The sequence below is a fragment of the Biomphalaria glabrata genome, chromosome 14, assembly GCF_947242115.1.
Source record: "Biomphalaria glabrata chromosome 14, xgBioGlab47.1, whole genome shotgun sequence".
Lineage (NCBI taxonomy): Eukaryota > Metazoa > Mollusca > Gastropoda > Planorbidae > Biomphalaria > Biomphalaria glabrata.
Window position 1 is genome coordinate 1,702,921 of NC_074724.1, and position 22,274 is coordinate 1,725,194.

At 34.6% G+C, this 22,274-nt stretch overlaps 1 protein-coding gene across 3 annotated transcripts in view; it reads left to right on the plus strand.

Annotated features, from left to right (window-relative positions):
* The window catches only part of LOC106056405 (uncharacterized), a 41,871-nt gene extending 19,880 nt beyond the window's left edge, over positions 1-21,991 (plus strand). The window contains exons 2-8 of one of the 3 annotated variants that reach the window (XM_056010380.1): positions 12,503-12,546; positions 12,647-12,721; positions 15,917-15,962; positions 16,243-16,305; positions 16,422-16,487; positions 16,635-17,176; positions 21,799-21,991. In XM_056010380.1, the coding sequence (XP_055866355.1) occupies positions 12,503-12,546; positions 12,647-12,721; positions 15,917-15,962; positions 16,243-16,305; positions 16,422-16,487; positions 16,635-17,176; positions 21,799-21,825 (863 nt within the window). In that variant the 3' untranslated portion in view covers positions 21,826-21,991. Of the gene's footprint in view, positions 1-11,936; positions 11,976-12,502; positions 12,547-12,646; positions 12,722-15,916; positions 15,963-16,242; positions 16,306-16,421; positions 16,488-16,634; positions 17,713-21,798 lie in introns of those variants that run through there. The other 2 variants (XM_056010379.1, XM_056010378.1) reach the window with 2 other exon arrangements.
* Positions 21,992-22,274: the final 283 nt, after the last annotated feature.

The following is a 22,274-nucleotide window of genomic DNA, read 5'->3' on the forward strand; positions in this document are numbered from 1 at the left end:
AGGGTGTGTAAATAAATGGACTAATGAATCTGGCGTTATAGTGTTGGCGTTGATTATAGTTATTAAGTGTAGCGTTTCTAGCTCAACACCCCCCCACGCCGGGACATGAAAGCGGTAATTAAAATGGCCCGCAGGTCAAACTTGTTTGGGCATCACTGAATTAGACAATTTAAAAAAAAAAAATAGAAGAAAAATAGAAGAAAAAAATATGTAGAAAAATGTAGCATTCAAACTAGATCTATTGATATCTAGTTAGTAGAACATGTGATTAAACTAGGGACTTTTAATGTCTAAAAATACTTATAGACTTGATTTAGATCCAATCTAGATTAAGAATAATTAAATATAGAGAAGATGGCATAGTAATCAATATTAGATCTAGATCTACATTATTTTTATTATTTATAAGGTGGGCTACTTAATTATATATACATCATAATACATGTAATATGTTATACACGTTTACATTTAGATCTATGGATTGATTTAGATTATTGTAGGTTCTAGGTCCAGAAAATGTCGCGACATTATAGTTACCTGAAATGCTATCGAATCCAATGTTTTTTCTTCTATTTTTGCTTCTAAGAAAAAAAGCCTTACCTGAGCGCAATAAATTATCCAAACTGTTCAGATCATCCGTGTTATTATAATCCAAGATACATGTAGAATACAATATCCAAACACATTAAATTATCCGAAATGTAAATGTTTGAAAAAGAAATCCATCTGTACACATGTGACATGAGCAGCAATAATCAAACGTCTGCTTCTACTGAAAGTAGGTCAAACATTTTCATGTCTCCAAGAATTCACGTGAAGATCAAAGTTACACAAGAAGAAACTTCCGGACAATAAAAATGCTCTGCATCTCTTGCGTGTTTTGTCTTGTGTGTAGAATTAGTGTATTCCATGTAGCCTACATGTCAATCATGCCCTATGTAGATCTAGTCTATACTGTCTGGGTACATAAGGTGGATTTTGTGTACAGGCTACCTTACAATGTATCCAGGGGCGGACTGGGTGTCAAAATCGGTCCGGGCATTTGTATACAATCCGACCCACAAATTATATTACACGTTCAATTACACTGTCGTCAAGAGGCTGTATAAAATTATTAAATGAATAAAGTACAATACTAAGACTAGGGAATTTCTTAATTTAAACTATTCCTGCTACCATATACATTAAAATATTCTCTCCATCAGCAAACATACTGCTTGCAATTCACCTATATTCCTTGCCATTTTCTCAGACATATGGACTTCAATTTAGAAATACCATTCTTATCAAACATATTGTGAATATACATGTCCTACGCCCTCAAAAGGAGTAATTAAAAAAAAAACTTTAAAAAAAAAATCTGGTTTGAAAAAATAGAACTGAATTTGTCCTCACTATTATATGAATCTGATCGTTACTAATCTATAGTGTACATCCCACAGGAGATCACATCAGCGTAGAAATAATAACTTCTTCAAATAAGCCTTTAGTGTCAATCTTACTGCATGCTCTGAGATGAACTCCTAAAGAAAAATCAGAGCAGGAAGGACTCAATCATCCCATAGTGATCTGGCAAGAAACTGGGCTGTCCGGCCTAGTGCCTCATGACTACCATGCAAGTCGAGTGGCTGTCTAGACACGTCTCACCTTAAATCTCGGAGCTGGGGACACTCGTACATCACGTGTGACAACTGTTTTGATGCTCTCTCCACAGTGACGGCTTCGGGAGTCATAGTTTGGGAGGAACCGAACAAAGTAAGCCCCGCTACATACCCCTGATCATTTATCCCGTTAAAGAAAATATAAACTTTTGTGTCTCTCTTGTTAACAAGTCACGAGCTACAAGATTTAGAGAGAGGGGCTTGATTGGAAATCTTTAAAAAAAAAAGTATTAGAATTATTTAAAAAAAAACATTTTTATTATATAATCGAACTAAATCAATGAATGTCGTTCGGTTATACAATTATATAGTGTACAATAGTCGTATAAATAGAATCTCTAGAATAGTTCAAATTAAAGGTGTTCTTCAACGAATTGAGATGAACCTATTTTACACATGCCAGTAAAACACCAAGACTTGCCTTTGTTTTTATACATTTCCTTTTGTTTTTTTTCTTTTCATTCAGTTTGTTCACAGCGCTATAGAGATGAATTCATTATCACGAGATGAGAATGGAGAAAGGAAAGAGACCAAGCCAGGATTTAGATTGGAAACATGAAATGCACCAAGATACCTGTGTGTAGTCGCTGAATAAACACTTTATGTTGTCTGTTGTATTTATGTGTATGTTTCTGTTGTGTTGTCTTTATATGAGAAACGAGTCCTTGTAATCACAACAAATTTCCGTAAGGATCAATAAAGCAGTCTTAGTCTTAGTCTTAGTCTTAAGAGAAGGGTCAAGAAGGTGGGCAATGATGTCATGTGGCAAAGTTGAGGAGCGGATTGGCTAATAAGTTGCCTAATTGTGTTTACTGGCTTATACTTTTAATTCTTTTTATTCGTGCCTTTCTTTATTTTAACTCTTTTTTTAACTCTGTGTGTTTCAGTGTTTGGAGTTTATATGTTTAACTTCGCTTAATAATAATTATATGTTAGAACTAGAAACTAGGTCACCGAAATGTATCGATCGGCGAGAGTCATACCTTTGTTTGTAAAATGTTTTATATGTTTCGGATGTTCCTTCAGAGTTGAAAATAATTTACTCCTAGTCCAAACTTCCCGCAGGACGACGGGGGATGGCAGCGGGCAGGGTTTAAACACTCGACCGTCGATAAATCCGAAAAACAGTCCAGTGCGCAAACCTCACGACCAGGCAGCCATCCACCTTTGATGAGATGACGAGTATAAGATTTATTATTATTATTATTATTATTATTATTGATCTACCTAATAAAAGTTACTATTTGATATTTTCCCAATCGATCACAAGAAATACATTTCACACATACTTCATGGTTGCACAGTGAACTCTTCACTTAACAAAGCAGTAACAAAAAAAGAGTGATATAAATAAAAAGCTATTTTTGTCATTGTAGACTTTTAAATAAACTGATTTTGAAGAAATTTAAAAAAAATGAATTATTGAAATGAAAAATAATTCATTTATGTATGCAATATTCTATTATAGTGAATAATTTCAACATAATAATTAACAACATCTAGATTGAAATATGTGTATGAAAACTTTAGAGTACATTTTGTTGTTGCTTATTAAAAAGTAAGCCAAGCAATAAACAACCTTTACTTTACTTCGGGCAAAGCTGTGTGTGTATGAGGGGGGGGGCAGGTAATCTAATGTGAAATGGGCGATGTGTGTGTGTGGTAATACCGACATTTTCGTGCAAATTGTTTGCGAGACGATTAATTTAAAAATCTACTTTTGGAGTTTCGATAATATAAAATGTGCGCTATTAGTGACTGTAAACCACTTAAGAAAAGTAGCTAATGTTTGATAATGTTACCTGTAATTGTCTAAGATTACACTATACATTAAGTTGAAAAATAATGTGTGCACTTTATTTACATACTCAGATGGATGGCTGCCTGGTCGTGCGGTTTGCGGACTGGACTGTCGTTCGGATTTATCGATGGTCGAGGGTTCAGATTCTGCCCGCTCCCATCTCCCGTTGTCCTGCGGGAGGTTTGGACTAGGAAGTAATTATATTCAACTCTGACGAACATCCGAAACATGTCAAACATTTGACAAAGAAAACATATATATGATGCCACACAGAAAGCAGTCTAGAGATTGTGTGACTCAGACAGACATAAACCATCTCAGCGACAATAGAGCGACATCAAGGCTGCACTTGTATTGGTAATCAATCCATTGCTAAGAACATTCCAGGAAGATTCTTACTTTTAGTTCATGATCTTAAACGTGGGTCTTTCTATGGAAGCATTGGTTTGTAAATGGCTTTTGTGTAGACAGAGGTAGAGCTAATATTGGAGAAGGACTCATTAGGAGACCCATTGAGAATAGGTATACACAAACTTTTGGGATAACTTTTATATTATTTATGACCTAATTGTTTGCAGTTAATAAGAAATTTATTTAGATTTTTAAAGTAACTCAAATGAAGTTTTGACGTTTACAATTATTATAACTACAAAATACTAAGCATAAATAACTTCATTTTATTGTATTAAATTTATTGTATGGAATTTAATTAATTAAAACATTTGCACTTATAGCTTTAAGTAAATTCTTTTTTATTTCAGCTAATTATTTATTGTTATAATTGCATTGTAAGTAAATGATAAACTTTCTTATTGACTTAAAAAAATCCATGAACGAGCTAACCTCTAATGTTTTGATCAAAAACTTGTACAGCCTTGTCAAAACTGCAGACCGTGAACCATATTTGACACGTGATGCGTTGCTATCCGGCGACACAAGTCATGCTCTGGGTAGATATTGAAGTTGACCACCTAAAATGCTGCTGCTTCCCTAGAGCTATTAGAGCAGTGGTCCTCAACCTGTGGTTCGCGATCTCCTTGGGGGTCGATTGACGATTTGTCAGGGGTCGCATAAGACCATCAAAAATATGGATTTTTTTTGCCTATTTTTCTATTGCTGTGTGGGTGGGGGTCGCAGCAGAGAGGGGGATTGTAAAAAAAGGTGTCGCCGAGCTTAAAAGGTTTAGAACCGCTGTATTAGAGAATGGAGCTTGTCTAAGCTAGCCAGGAAAACCAGTGACTTAGCAGAACATAAGTCATTGGTTAATATGCATGACTAAATGCATGACGCCTAGGACGTAATAATCTTCTTTTTTGTAAATAACGTCTGTATTATATAAGATAAGATAAAAACATACAGTTGTAACAAAACAGTTCACTTATTTAGGCGGCTTTACCAACAGCGACAGAGGTGCATACTTCTGCTACGATGTTTAATGTCTGATAAGGAAAGCAGGAGCAGTCTTCAAGAAATGGCCAAACAAATCAATTAGCCTCGAGACAAATATGCAGCTCCTCATTTAGGGCCAGCCTTAGATAATTGGAGGCCCTAGGCAAAGTGAAATAAGTGGTCTCAATGAAATAGAAAAAAAAAAGTTAACATGTAATAATAAAAGTAAGCTATCTATTAATAATCTAATCTACTCCAACATTAGCATTAAGCACATTTCTCGCTTTTTATTCCCTAAAAAAATTGTTTTGGGGTCCTTAACGATGACCCCATCAATTGGATGTCCTAGGTTGCCTACTTTTCTTATGCCTAAGGCCGACCCTAATTCAAAACAGTCTGTGAAAAAAATAATTTTGTTTTTAAACTATTCAGAATCAACCTCACCACCAACTCCTGGTTCTAATGCAAGCATGTATCACAGAACGGGTCAACTGTTTAAAACTCATCTGTGTATGGAACAAGCAGAAGTCAAGACCAGTCACTAGTGTTTGGACCAGACTGCCTCCCATTTATCAAGGGACCCTCGTATCTTACCCTGAACAAAACTTTTTCTTTCATTGCCCATTCTTGAATCAAGTTCAAATTTGACATTTTTATTTATATTCGATGACAATACACAACAGACTAAGGTGAAGGCTCAAAACATAATGAATCTTTTCTAACTCAGGGGCGTAGCTAGGAATTTTCCATCGTTTGGGGGCCCGCGGGCTTGACCTCTTGAGGACCCTGCATTTTGCGTAATATTTAGTTTTCAATGTAGAAAAAAACACTCCTTTGGGGGCCTCCCTCAAGTGGGGGCCCGGGGGGGGATTTTTCAAATTCTCCCCCCTCCTCCCCGTACCCTAGCTACACCACTGTTCAAACTGCAGATTGTTTGACCAGCTTGCAATCTAACTGAACTGGGTGGTGTGGTTTTATTTTATTTATATTTTAAGTCGCTGTTGCCCAAGAGAGCAATTTCAAACTTGAGTCTTGGTGGATACGTGGACGTTTAGTCTAATTGATTTTTTTGTTGTCCACAAATGTTTTGTTTGTAAAATGTTTCAATGTTTCGGATGTTCTTTCAGAGTTGACTTGAGGACGTGGGTAGCGTGGTCGAGAGGTCAAGCGCGCTTGGCTTGGCTACCTAGAAGGGCCTCGAGGTTCGACACCCGACTCGGGCAGAGTTGTGTTTACTGAGCGCCTAAAGGCAGCACGGGAAAGCAACTCCTAGATACCCCACTGGTCCACAAGTGAGATTGGACCAAAAGCGCCCTGAGCATGCTATAAGCATGAAAGTAGCGCTATATAAAAGTAACTTTAGTTGGGGGGGGGGGAGTAAAGGCGGTTGGTCGTTGTGCAGGCCACATGACTCTTTCGTAAACCGTTAGTCAAAGATACAGAATGACCTAAACATCATCTGCCCTATAGTCAGCATGGTCTGAAAGAGTAGCTTTACTTTTTACTTTTTAGTAGTATGGCTGGTTAACTAAGTTATTATAGCGCCATGCTATAGCGCGTGGGTTCGATCCTCGTACTGTCTATTATTTTTTCTTATAATTTTTTATTCTACGAAAAAAACAAAATTAAAAATGCGTGACATCATTTATTATTTTGTAAAATAAAACAATAATTATTAACAGTTACTGTAAAGGCGGTTGGTCGTTGTGCAGGCCACATGACTCTTTCGTAAACCGTTAGTCAAAGATACAGAATGACCTAAACATCATCTGCCCTATAGTCAGCATGGTCTGAAAGAGTAGCTTTACTTTTTACTTTTTAGTAGTATGGCTGGTTAACTAAGTTATTATAGCGCCATGCTATAGCGCGTGGGTTCGATCCTCGTACTGTCTATTTCTTTTTCTTATAATTTTTTATTCTACGAAAAAAACAAAATTAAAAATGCGTGACATCATTTATTATTTTGTAAAATAAAACAATAATTATTAACAGTTACTGTACAGTGTGTCATCTAGACATCAATATCAGCTTCATAAAGTAAAAAGTGATGTGAAACAAAGTTATTCTAAAATTGAGATAATTTACATTTCCCTTGTTAAATAAGGGGAGTAGACTCTCCTAAGCATGTTGATCTTCAATCGATGGAGATTAGTTAAACACGGTAAACTGATAGGGTAAATAATCCAGGAATTAACCTTTTCTATGGATTGATCCTAGTAGCCTCCCATTTCATCTACCACCTTTTGGAAAAAATAATAAAGGAACAAAAAAAAAATTATAAATATATTTATTTCTCTCTCTTTTTTTTTCTTTATCTCTCTGTCTATTTTCTTTCTCTATTTCTCTCTATCTCATTATCTCTCTTTTATTCTGTCGTTCTCTCTCTCCGTTGACATTGTGTTTATGTGTATGTGTTTGTTGCTATTCCACTTAGTATGAAAGCTCATATAGTGTTGTGTGTAGCCTGTGTTATGTGAGAGTGTGTTATTAAAGAGTTTGTTGTATACAGCGTCTAGTGTTGGCGTCGCTTATAGAGTTCAGTGTTCCTTAGTGCAATATTAAGCAATTTTAAACTGATAAGTGTATTGTTTAAGCTAACACTCTCTGTCTCTCTTTCCCTCTCTTTTCCACTTCATCTCTCTCTCTCTCTCTCTCTCTTTCTTCCCATCTCTTTTCCACTTCCTCTCTCTCTCTCTCTCTCACTCCCTCTCTTTTCCACTTTCTCTCTCTTGTATTTAAAAACTTCAATATACACATGATCAAGATTAAAATAACTTAAAAGTAATAATAATGAAATCATTCATTTAAATTATAAGTACAACAATAATAATGATAATACGCAACTATTAGAACACGCGAATACGATGAAGAAATAGTGCACTAGTTATCTAGAACCCAATTAGACACACAGCCATCAACATAGCAACACACACTAGGAGAATAAGGATGTCAATAATTTAATACAGTTATTTATTAAAATAACATTATAAATTCTATAGTAGCTTCAGAAAAAAAGCCAGAATTAACTTTATGAATACAATGAGTTTGTTTTATTAGTATTTTTTTTTAAGATGTAGGATTTAACAGTTCAGCTAATTCTTTAACATTGGGCCTGGAATAATAATAATAATAATAATATATATATATATATATATATATATATATATATATATATATATATATATATATATATATATATATATATATATATATATTTATATATAAATTACAAATCTTATTTTGTGTAGTTTAAAATGCTCACACCAGCAGATAATGAAAGGCATCACCTATGTTTGATGTAGAAAATGGACATATTCTATCATCATAATTCGTTCTATTGCGATGCCTAGTTCTATTGGAGAAAATATTACTACTTCCAATCTTTTAAATAAGTAAAACATCTTTATATGGTCATTTAGTTTAAAAGGGTGGGCAAATCTTCAGAGACGACCTTAGCTATGAATCAGGACCTGATCGAATGTCTTTAGGTGCACTAATATTAATTTGTACTATGGGCTGCAGATGACGAAAGATTCTCTTTGTGGCGGGGCTCCAATCTCTCTCTCTATCTTTATCTCTTTCCCTCTTATTTTCTCTATATCTTTCTCTCTCTCTCTTTCTCTATATGTCTGTTTCCCTCACATATTAGCTTAAAATGATAGACCTACACACATTAGCTTAACGAATACCACTTGCTGAATACATCAGACGCTTTCATAACACACTCTCCATAACTCTACATACTAACACATACACATAAATACAATGTCAACATCTTTATCTTTTAGCTCTTTCTTTCTCTCTCTCTCCATCCCTCCCTCCACTCTCTCTCTCCCTCTTTCCCTCTCGTAGTCTGGTATGCTTTGATTCTAGTGATCCTCCTTTAGTTTCTACAATAATTTATTTGAAAGAAACTGAAGATAGCTTTACAACAAGAACAAATAATCCGAGGTTGTCTCATCATTGGAGGGGGCCCTAGGCGAGTGTCATTATGGACACGAATATTTGTACGATAGGAAGAAGGTGACGAAATCATGAAAGATTCTCTTTGTGGCGGTGCTCCAGTCTCTCTTTCTCTGTTATTCTCTCTCTATTTTTCTCTTTCCCTCTCAGGTTGGCTTAAATAATAATAATAAAAAGGCTTGTCTTCGGGTCCGAAGATTAATGAGGAATGCAATATTTCTCGTGGATACACAGTCCCAGCTGCGACCTACATATTTTGCCACGTATAGGGCAAGCAGAACCTTGGTCCGGCTGTGGTCGAATCAGATTTTCTACATGCGAGGCTAGGCTAACACTAGATGCTGGATATATCAAACTCCTTAATAACACACTCTTACATAACACACGGGACACACACAATAATAGGAGCTTGCTTACCAAGGGGAATAACAAACACATACACATAAACACAATGTCAACATTTCTATATTTTTCTTTCTCTTATTCTCTCTGTCTCTCTCTCTCTCTCTCTCTCTTGTCGTTTGGTATGCTTTGATTCTACTATCCTCCCTTTGTTTCTACAAAACTTTTTGTTTTTTAAATGAAGATAGCATTACTACAAGAGTAAATAATCAATGGCGGTCTCAGCATTGCACGGGGCCCTGGGCGACTACCATTAGGGACATGAATATTTGTACGATGGACTGAAGGGGACTATAGATTCTCTTTGTGGCGGGGCTTCAATCTCTCTCTCTCTTTCTTCTTCCATCTAAGTCTTAATCTCTCTCTTTCTTCTTTCATCTAAGTCTTAATCTCTCTCTTTCTTCTTCCATCTAAGTCTTAATCTCTCTCTCTTTCTTCTTCCAATTCTTAATCTCTCTCTTTCTTCTTCCAAGTCTTAGACTCTCTCTTTCTTTTTCCATCTTAGACTTAATATCTCTCTCTTTTTTCTTTCAAGTCTTAATCTCTCTCTTTCTTCTTCCAAGTCTTAATCTCTCTCTTTCTTCTTCCATCTAAGTCTTAAACTTTCTCTCTCTTTCTTCTTCCATCTCAGTCTTAATCTCTCTCTTTCTTCTTCCATCTAAGTCTTAATCTCTCTCTTTCTTCTTCCATCTAAGTCTTAATATCTCTCTTTCTTCTTCCAAGTCTTAATTTCTCTCTTTCTTCTTCCAAGTCTTAATCTCTCTCTTATTTTCTCTCTCTCTTTTCCCTCTTTTTCTTTCTTTTGCTTTATCTCTTTCTCCACTTTTTCCTCCTTAGTACCCATTCTCTCTTTCTCACTCTTTCTCTTTCTCTCTTGTTCTCCATCTCTCTCTCTCTCTCTTTTTCTTTCGTTCTCCATCTCTCTCTTTTTTTCTCTCGTTCTCCATCTCTCTCTCTTTTCTCTCGTTCTCTCTCTCTCTCTCTGTTTCTCTCGTTCTCCATCTGTCTCTCTCTTTCGTTCTCATCTATCTCTCTCTTTCTCTCGTTTTCCATCTCTCTCTTTTTCTCTCGTTCTCCATCTCTCTCTCTCTTTCGTTCTCATCTATCTCTCTTTTTTTCTCTCGTTCTCCTTATATCTCTCTCTTTTGCTCTCGTTCTCCATCTCTCTCTCTTTTTCTCTCGTTCTCCATCTCTCTTGTTCTTCTTTTGTTCTCCATCTATCTCTCTCTTTCTCTCGTTCTCCATCTCGCTCTCTATCTCTTTCTCTCGTTCTCCATCTCTCTCTCTCTCTCTCTTTCTCTTGTCACAGTCATGACCTGGTGTGCTTTGCGCTCATTTTCCACGCGAGCTATTTGTCGATAAACTCTTTGTCCGCTGAACTAATTCTTGTTTTGAACGAATGGTCATTAACTCTTCTTCACTTTTCAGCAGCACAGAAACACATTTTTACTTCTCTTAATCTTGTAACATGAATTAAGTTTTTCAAATGGTATTTAGTTGGCTACCGATATCTCAATATTGTATGCTTCCCATTGTTATTGACTCTGCTATATTTGATTTTTTATTTATATAATCTCGCTGAATCTGAGGTGTTTTACATTTAAGATCTAGATTTAGGAAGAAAAATAAAATAAAAGTTTTACACACAAAAAAATAATAATTAATAAGTGGTTGGCAATGAAATATAATTTTAACCTTTAGACATTTAAATGTTGGCTCAAAAAAGAAAATTATTGGGTCAAAATTGCGAATAAAAACCGCTAAGTTTCTATCCTGATAATGACTAAGTTGTTATCAGCTTTTTGCTGTCAAATAGAATTGGGAGACTTATTGATAATCAATCCTCAGGGCTAAGAATTGTACATTGACAATACACTATGAATGTATAACTTCACTACTGATACAGCTCTACGTTGCTACATGACGCGATTTCCTAGAGGGCGCTCCACATTTTATAATCATGTTTGTCTATTTATAGTGACGGGCTCGGAAATTCCCTGTTTAGAAAAGGTATGCCAAAATAAATTTACGTAACGATACATATTTAAACCAATAGAACAGTCGACAGTCGAGTTCTCACGGTGTGGCCAATGAGTTAATCTCCAATGTCTTATTAGAATGAAAGCTTTAAATAAATGAGCACTTATTTATTTCATTGCCAACATTGCCGCAGCGCTTTGTAACTCAGCGAACAAGGATTTGGGCTAGACCCAGTACGTCAGACCCGTTTTAAAGTTACCCGGTGCGGCCACACACACCCAGTGATATCAATTTAAACACGAGGTGGCGCTTTACCGCTAGGGAAATTTTCTTTGATGAAAAGAAAAATTCGGAAATTCCTTGAATGACTTTTTATTGTATGATGTGTTTCTATAAATAGAAAAGTTGTCATAACAAACAAAGAGATTTTTTGAGGTAAGTCATTCTATTTCAAAGTCATTTCTTCATTGTATTATTTAATTTTTATAACGTTTCTCTTAATATAGAATAGTAGAATAGTGAACCGTAGGACGAATTGAGGTTTCTATGGATGTTGTATAGATTGATATCTAAAACGGGCAAATCGAAAGTGCAGATGTTAAAAAGGCCATCTTTTTTTTTTTTTTTTTGGCCAACAGTTAACGAGCTGGGAGTCTTGTGGCCAGCATAAAGACCCGTACCCTTTATAGTTTTCAAATTATAAATACAAGTCTTCATTGAGATTCGAACCCAGGACCCAGGTTCGAAAGTCAAGCACTTAACCGCTTTTGATTTACAAGGTGAGCATGTGTGTGGTTATAATTGCACGTATATGTTTGTATCTGCATGTGTGAGTTTATTATTCGATGCATAGTGACAATCATGTGGTATATGGAAAACTAAACTTATCAGATAGTGATATTTAATATAGTGTGTACTCATATTTTAGTGACTCTATGACTAATGGATTTTCTTGCTAAATATAGATTTAATAAGAAATCGGAAATTCCAAATATTACTTCTAAATTAAAAATAGACACCAAAGTTTGCACATTCTTTCGTCGTTTGCAAATTTACTTGATTCTACTTCCTTAACGTAATGTTAGTCAAACTCCGCAGACACATGCTCAGAAATAAACATAAAAAATATTCTCGTGTGAGAGACAACTAGATCCCAAACCTCAACAGCAATTGTGGACAACTCTTTAGGAGATATCAAGGCTTGTCAAAATATGTGAAAACGAAAGGGCTGGGCAAAGCTCAGATATCAAAACTGTAACAACAAACGTTCACAGCTAATATTTGAAAATGTACTAGAAAAAAAAAGTGAAACATGAGTTACAACAAGGTCTACACAGTACTCATAGTTTTGTACGTCATTTCTTGAATCATAAGATAAAAAAAGTCTATTTGGGTAACAAAGGTAAAAAAAAAAAGTTTTAGTTATGAATTAATTCTTATTTATTTTTAGAACTCTTTAAAAATGTCCTGCAAGAGAAAAACTCAAACTGATAGAACAGTATCAAAAAGACACAAAACAGAAAAAGTAAGTCTATATTTGTTTAAATTAAATACACAATTTTCTTTTATTTATGCACATCTGTAACAATGCTAATATCTCAACAAACTATCTTAATCAGTGAACTTTAACCTTTTTAGCGTACCACCCCATTTTCGTATTTTTTTTTTAAAAAATCCGCAAGCGCCCTCCTCTAAAAAAAACATTTATAAAGAAGCGATGGCAAATTTGAACAAAATGTCGTTAATTTATTAATTGTTATTCTTACACTAACACTTATCCCACATGGAAGACGACCGCGTGTCAAAGGTGATCTTCTTTGGCGAGTTTGAGTAGAACGGATTTACAGAGGTGTCTCAGTGTGAGCGCTATATTGATCCACTTAGGCGCTATTTTGTCATCACTGGCATAGAATAAAAAGCTGGCAGTATTCACTGGAATAGAATAAAGTAGCTTACAGTATTCACGGGCAGCAGATGGCATCTGAGAGAAAAGTTTGAGAAACTTGGCCTAAATTGTGATTATGTGCCAAAAACTCAAAACTCAAACATAAATGATGATTATACCTAATGATAAATACTAGATTAGAAGGCCTAAGTTAGGTGAAATTATACAACATAGATCTAGTTAACAGGCAAACACACCTCACATGCAAACAGTCCAGTCCGGCTTCGCGATTCCTGCAACCCAATACAAAGTATAATAGCCAAGTAGTGTCCATGCAACTAGAAATCAGGCTTGACTTCAGTCTCAAGTGTCCCCAATAGGGGGAAAAACAACAAACAGAGAGAGCTCCAGCCAAAAATCTGATACACAAGCAAAACAGAAAGAAACAATGACGCTAACGTAGCGCGTCCTTAGAAACAGCGCGCCATTATGTTTAGAAAAATAAGAAAACACACACACACACCAAGAAAAGAAGCAATCCAAAGTGCTTGACACCCGCTACCTTCTCCCGTCGTCACGCGTAAGGTTTTAACTAGGAAGTCGAATTTCAAACATGTACAAACAACTTTTTTTCATCTCATACTTTTTTCTTCACTCATGCTCAACCTTGACATGCCAGGTAGGGTTTTAATGAAAAATTAAATATCAATTGCCATTTTTACAATCATCAATGTGACTGCAATGAATTAGGTTTCTCCTTAACGAAGCTAGACCGTCCATGAAAGTGCCTGAGAATAATAATTCCTCCGTTTCTAATATAATAACAATACTAAAGACAATAATGATGTAGAATTAAAATTGCAATTTTAAAGTGCAGAAAAATCTGGTTTTACATGAATGCGATTACTTTTAACTTAAAATTTAATTCAATTACTCAAATCTAAAACTAGTAGTATTGAATGGTAGATCTATTATCTTTATAAAAAATGTTAATGGTGTTTGTAAAATAAAGTCTATCAGTGATAAATGAGCATATGTATATATGTTTTAAAAATCTTAACTAAATCCAGATTTATACTTTTTGTGAAATGACTATTGTATTCCTCCATATTTTTATAGAGATTTGATTTTTAAGCGTAAATGAATGTGTCGATTACGAGAAACGAATACTGCAGCCGATAAATCCATTCTTCTTTCTTTTCTATATTAGCTTCTCTAGAGTCTAGATCTAGAAATAGAGTAGACTAAACCTTTAATTTCATAGATCTTTAAATTCAGTAGTAAATATTCTAAACAACATTTAATTCTTAAAAGATCTAAATTAACATATAGGCTTCAATTTTAAAATAGATCTAGATGTATTATATCTAATTAATTTATAGATCTAGATGATCTTATGATAGATATTTGTTTAGATAACATTCTACTAGATTTATAATCAGTATAGGCCTATAAATAGATCTATCTAGTGTTAAGAGACTTGTATTTCTTGTAAAATGTATTCCTTTCAGGCAGATATGTAACTAAAAAATCCCAGTCTTCACTAGTATTGGAACCAGGAAACCTTGTTTAAAAGCCAAGTGCTTTACTGTATAGTCACTGCGCCACATTGCATTACTTGTAACTTAGAACAAATTCGTACATGTTCTACTTCCCTAGTGCCAGTAAAGAATGGAATGGGTTGCCTGAATTAGCCAGAAAAACCAAAGACTTAGCATTGTTTAAGTCAATGATTAACATGCATGACTAGTTTGACACATAATTGCATGGACATAATTATCTTCTTTTTAAAGTAACATCTGTATAATTTAATTAACTTAAGCTAAACTGGTTTGATTTTAATCTGGTCTGGTTTAGATCTAAACTACCGTAGCTTATTAGATCTTAGGTAATGTAGAACATCTAGATCTACATCTAAATTTACATAAGCTTCTAGTCTAGATATGTAATCAATTAAATTCATACTACATCTAGTCTGTTGATATATCTATCTTTAGAGTTTAGATATAGGCCTACTTAGATTTAAATAAAGGTCAATGCATCTATATAAAATCTAAAATTCTAGATCTAATAGATAAACAAAAAGTAGACCTAATAGATCTAGACTAGTTCTAAAATTGTAAATAACTTTGTTTAAAACAAATAATTAAAATCTACTAGATAATATTTAGAATGTTTACTTTAAAATGTAGATGTATTTACAGATTTTTTTCTAATTTGAAAACTAAAGGCAGGATGACTGGGGATGGAGTGGGCAGGACTCAAACCTAAGACTACGGAGAGACAACTATTATTGCATATATATTTTATTACAAGACTGCCAGATCTAGATAAAAATATCCCATTTGTGTAATAAGGATACTGTTGTGCTTATAAAAAATATTATACATAAGAAATCCAAGGCTAATCTTTTTGTTATTAGTTTTTCTTTATATTTTTGGTATTTAAATATTAATTATTTAATATGTTCTTTTATTACTAGTTTTCATTTTTATTATTTTCTTTTCTATCTTAAGAAATTTATCATTTAGATTTAGAATCTAGATATTGTACTCCAAAAGTAGTTTTAAAGTCAATAGAGCTCTAAATTAAAATCTAGACTACCAAAGTTTGATGAATTATAATTTTTTTACATTTCATTATAAAGCATGTCACATATATTACATTAAGTCTAAGTGCTAGAAAAAATGCAGTTAATTTTAGTTTAAACAATTTAAACAAACAAAAAAAAATAAAAAAATAGATTTGCCTGAGAACATTTTTATGATGTAAATTGGTTTATATATATAAACAAATAAATGATACTTTATGTACATATTTTATTCTATTTTCCAGAACAGTACAGACCTTTGTTTTCCTCAAGACACATGTGGACTAAATGGTATGAAATCAGAGTGAAACAATACCTAAATTTAAAACTAAGTTTATGGCTTTATTTTATTATCAAATTTTCAACTAGAATTTAGCACAATAATATGTAACATGTCAAATTCAGGTTGTTGCAAAGTTAGGTCTATGTTCAGCTTCTAGAACTATATTTTAAATATTTAGTTTCTTCTCTATGAATAAAATGCAGTATTAAAAAAAAAATCTTTTTTATTTCAGAAATAAAAATATTTCTGTAAAAAATTAGACTGACTCATGTATCAAAACTATTTCAGGATCAGAGGATCAGACTGACCTAGCAGACTTCTCCAGTCCTGGGGATGAGAATCATGATACAGGTAAACTTTTGATTTGTAAATGTTTAGTTAGAGAAAGGTTTTTGTATAAGTCTATTTTCTAATAATAATAACAGAAAAGAATATATAAAATATTTATTTGACTTTCATCCATTCAGATTCTCATCATTTCATCAGTGACCAGTTCAAAGTCCAGTCAGATGAAGTTGAAGTTCCACTAATTGGTAACTTTTGAGTTTCATTTTTACTGTATAAACTGTAGAGATCAACACATAAGATAGACTTGATCTATTTATAGATATCTCTTGATTGACTCAATACTGTACATTGTGCTGTAAACATTGGATCAAGTTTATTTATTTGTTCTCCAGGTGATCATGAAACTCAGGAGTCAGAAGGTGGAGAAGCTGATCTACACAAATATCTTGTGGGCTGTAAGAAGAATCCAGGTCATAGCCAGTTTATACCTGTTGATACATTCACCTTGAAACATTTACCTGAAGGTCTTCAAGACAATGATTTGTATGAATACATCAAAGGTATAGCTGACCACACAGTTAGAGTTAATGTGGAAATGTCAAGTCCATACAGACCAAAATTTTATCCAAAGACAACTCAACCATATCCATTTTATAACATGAGTGAGAGAAGAAACTTGAGGACAGGAAGTGGAAGAGTGTGGGATGTAAACAAGTTTCAAGATGGAGTCAGACAAGATGGAGGTTATGGAGATACTGACTACACAAAGTGTTGGTGTAGAAAATGTGAAGGTTCAAACTCACCCAGCAATGTGTGGTGGGAGTTTAATGTGACCACAGCCACACATGTGGTTTTTGATAAAATTGAGGCCAACCACACAACCTTGAGATTGTTTTATGATAGAGAGGACGGCCCAGTGGTCAGTGTTGATAAGGTCAGTGTTGATTTTAAAAAAATTAAGTATGACTTGTGTTGGTTGAACTGTGTGACATGTGATAAAACTTTAGGAAATAAACTGATGGAAATGTACAAACATTTTGTAAATGTCAATGAGAAAGTCTGGAACAAATACAGAGCCTCTAGATCTGAACACAAGTTGACCTTTATAGTGTCACATCCTCATGGATGTTCTAAACAGGTCAGTGTTGGTCAATGGAAGGACAGACTAGAGGTGGATTTAAGCTCTAAGTTTACTTATACAACTTGTACATGTCCAGGAAGTAGTGGAGCACATGTCTACTGTCTGGGGTATAGAGACCACTGGACTTTGTCTGATCTTGTCCACAGTGGAAGTCTCAAGTCTGGATTAAATTACAGTGCAGTTGGTCTTGCCTAGTGAGTTATTTCCCTTGTGAGTTGTCCAGCTCCACCATGAAGATGTCTTTGAGAACCCTTGACATTCTGAACCTCAAACTCAAATGTCTCTTTAGTCTTGAGTTATGTAAATAAATTGTATATGTTATCTTTAAATTTACAATGTTTTGTTTCCTTTGTTATCCATGTTGTTGTTTGTAATTTACATTTACAATAATTGAAACCTGTTCAACTACAAACCAAATCAACCAGAACTTGCTTTTGACGTTCAGGTTTGTGGAAAAATTTATTAGATGTAGTTCTTATGTTGTTGTTGTTTTTTTTAATTATTTAAAATGCAATCTAAAAGTTTGCAAACATTTCAAATACAAAAAGTTGTCGGGTATAATAAAATATAATTAATCGAATTAAAATTTTTGTGTGTTTGATTTTATTTTTTAAAGTTCTTTTCTATCAAGCAGCCATGTTTTGTTTTGCAAGGGAGTTAACTAAAAAAATACTATTTTTAAAAATAAAAACACAGTTGTCTTGTTATGTACCTCAAAAACTTACATTTTATTTGTATAATAAATATACCGAAAGATTTACAGTAAACAACCTACAAAATGTAGACAGTATTTTATCATTTTAAATATAATTTGGAATTTAGCAATCATTTTAAATAAAAACAAACAAAACTGAATCGAAAATAAAAAAAAAATGTTTTGTTTGATATCCATCTTTTGACTTGTTTTACAACGCGCTATTTTTATTTTTCAAGGGAGATAGCTGATAAAAATACTTACATTAAGGATAAATACCCAGTTGTCTTTTCCTGTAAATTCAAAAGTTACATTTATTTTTTGCATTCTATTTAAACAGTGTAATAAAACAAACGTGTCGACGAGGAGGCAATGTTGGTAACGAAACAATAAGTAGGCCTATCCATTAGAGCTGGGTGGAATTAGAGGCGGCTGATCCTAAAATTCAAAATTTTAGGATTTGAACCTGGGAAGCAAAGAAATGTATCAATTAGCCACCGCCCCTTCAAACACCAATAGATCGATTTAGAAACGTTTTATAAATACATTTAACAATAATGTCAGACTAACTAACCAAGATAACTTATCGGATGACACCAACCCTAGTGATGTCGCTGCTTAACACAACACATAGACATCTCTTTTTTTTCACGTTCGCTAGTCAACTAGTAACGCTGATACAGTATGACCAAATAAGAAGTACCGGCCTTAGGCCGATTTAATCGAGTTATCAAATTGAGACCACCACCTGACAGGGGCCTATCACAATCAGCCATGGCTCTAGTCACATGCTTTGAAAGATGTAGGACTTAAATGGTTAACATATTTAGTGTTTCGTACGATTGGCATAACTTAAATTACCCACTGGCACATATTTCATTTAAGTTTACATTTTAAGCTTTCTATACATAAAAGTTGATAAAATGATATCATTAATAGTTGTTAATAAATAAATGAATGAATGCTGTATTACTGTTACACACTGGACTGGTCACTACTACTAAGTCGAGAATGCCGTGGAATGCTGGGTTCGTGCTTCTTGGAGTCACACATGATAGGAGACGAACATAGATGTTACAGATTAACATGAATCCACTCTGGCAGACAATTATAAAGTTTATTGATAATAATAATACTGCAACTTCTTGGCAGTTGTACAATTAAGTTTGAAATTCAATCACATACGCATAACAGCGGCAAATATATACAATACATTGAATCTTGTCAAATCACGTCCGCATAACAGCGGTAAAGTAAATCCAATAGTAAATCTTGTTCAATCACATCCGCATCACAACTGGTAATAATGAATTTCCAAAACACATAATAATCAGAATAATAACTACTATTAGAACATGTCTCAACTGCATACTGGCTTCGTCTGCCCAAAATACACTACTTAGTTTAAAGTCACAACTCGACTATCTAAGTCTGATATTGTCCGCACCGGACCAAAACACCTATTGGCTTCCTTATCCAAAGGATACCACTTGACTGCCATGACTTGACTGAACTCTAAGTCAATTTTAATCATTCTACCTCCTGTTTCAACATCAGGAGTTGCACGAGTCTTTTTCACCGTCTTAACCAGAGGTGAAAATTTAAAAGGTAATGTCAAACGAGAATGTGTCAATAGTAAAATGTGTTATTGTATAAAATAGAAGATGGGTCTCGTAAGCAACTTTTAAATTGTAACCCGCAGTTTCTATTGCGCCCAGCAAGTAAGGAACGAGATTGTGTACCGTTTAGATCTAGTCTTGATTAACAGAAGTCGCCCACCTGAAGTAGTTATAATGAAGAGGGTGGTTGTTGTCTTCTAAGATTTTTCCGACTTTGCTAAGATATTTTTGTCTTGTGACTAGATGACCTTAAGGAGAAACAGCGCTGCCACTTGCGTAACTTACTTTAAAAGGGGCCTTCGATCGGAAGTTATACGTTTTTAAAAAAAAAGTTCATTTACATATGGTGTGTGGTTGTGCTGTGTGTGGTAGTGCTGTGTGTGGTAGAGTTGTGTGTGGTAGTGCTGTGTGTGGTAGTGATGTGTGTGGTATTGTTGTGTGTGATAGTGCTGTGTGTGGTAGTGTTGTGTGTGTTATTGTTGTGTGTGATAGTGCTGTGTGTGGTAGTTTTGTGTGTGGTAGTGTTTTGTGTGGTAGCGAGGTGTGTGGTAGTGTTGTGTTCTATATAGTGTGTGATAATGTTGTGTTAATTAGTATTGTGTGTAGTAGTATTTTGTGTGGTAGTGTTGTGTGTGATAGTATTGTAAAGTTGAACTAGAAAGTGAAGTATTTCTAAACATCGACTTTTAGAATGTCCAGCATATACAATGTGCGCTACCAGTTACTGTACACTAACTAAGAAAAGTCAAAGTCAATTCCCCTTTAAGACCTTGTGATCTATGGGGCAGATTATGAAAAGGTCATTTGTTTCTGTGGCCTACGGTTAACGTCGGTGTTATATGGGCAGCACATTGACCAAGCACATTTACTGTTCCCCAACTAATGTCAGGTACCCATAACAGCTGGGTGGACTCCCAAGGTACCCATTACAGCTAGGTGGACTCACAAGGTACCCACTACAGCTGGGTGGACTCACGAGGTACCCATTACAGCTGGGTGGACTCACGAGGTACCCATTACAGCTGGGTGGACTCACGAGGTACCCGAAGATCCCAAAATTAAAAGTCCACATCATAACCAGGATTTGAACCCCGAAAGTTAAGCGCTTTGCCGCTCAGCCACGGCACCCACATGCTAAAAGAAAGTAACCAATTTTAATAAGATTATCTGTAGTTTGATACGATTACACAATACACTAAGATGAAAGATAATTTCTCACACTTTATTTACATATGACCCCTTCAAAGAAGCCGTATAGAGATTGTGTGGCGTAGACATTATATGACTCAGCGGAAGTAAAACATCTTTAGATCGACAATAGAGCGACATCGAGGCTCTACTTCTATTAGTAGTGAATCTATTGTTGAGGACATTCCAGGAAGATTTGTACTTTTACTTCATTATGAATGTGGTAAGTGTGGTACTATATATGGACGCATTGGTTTGTATAGAGTTTTTGTGTAGACCAGGGGTAGGCAAATTACGACCCGTGGGCCACATGCGGTCCGCCAACACGTACAGAAATCAGGTGTGCTCACACTATGTACATATAAAAATGCAAATTTTAAAAATAATATGTATGTAAATTATTCAAACTGTCTCATTAAAAAAAAGTTTTAAGTAAACGAAGCTAATGTATGGCTATACATCAAAGTACAATTCAAGACACAATCTCTGAGTGTTGGGAATGCTTGGAACAAGATGACAAGTGTAACAACTGATAGAGCGCGAACTTTGCCTAAAAATAGTTTGTTATTTTTGTTTGTTTCTTTGTTGTTGTTTTTTTAATATCCCAACCATTAACATCATAATAATCAAACTTATTAGACTTAAGGGTGTTAACCAGGGGTAGCTGCAATTTATGAAGAAAATAATCCAATGAATTCAGTAGCTTAGCATTGGCAAGAATATAAAATCTCAAGGAAGAAATTGTTCTTTTACTTAAAGGGCATTAACTGTGACTTTGTCACCAATATTTCTAAGAGTGGAAGACATATTTCATGTTGTTGTTTTTTTTATTATTATTATTGCAATTGGTTGTTTACATATAAACTGTAAATGCATGTTAAATCTTTTCAAACAAGGCTTTCCCATTTCTACAGGCAAGTCAAGATTACATTTGGAAATAGACGGAATGAAACTTCATGTTTAGATACATTGGAGACAGTTATCTCTGTGTAATGGGCAGGACTCAAAGATTTTTGTGTTCCGAAAGACGTATTGTTGGTTTTCTAATAGTTTATGTCAAGTCTCAATGCATCACACGGAATAGATTTGCAGTGTTCTAAAGAATTTTGTTGCGTTCATTATTCTAGGTACATAAGGCTATAACGTATGTTGCCTTTGGGAAAATTAAGCAATGGTCCAGTCATCCTGCTCTATGCTGGACCTTCCGATCGGTCATTTTATCTTTTATATTACTTTGTAGTTTTACTTTTTCGATTCCTCTTTAAGGCGCTCTATATATAAATGAAAGTATTATGTTACTACGATATATCAGATAGAGGAGTGCTTCAACTTCAAGACTAGAGTCTGCGACAATGGAGCGCTTTGGGGGGAAGGGGGCGATGACGGCTTG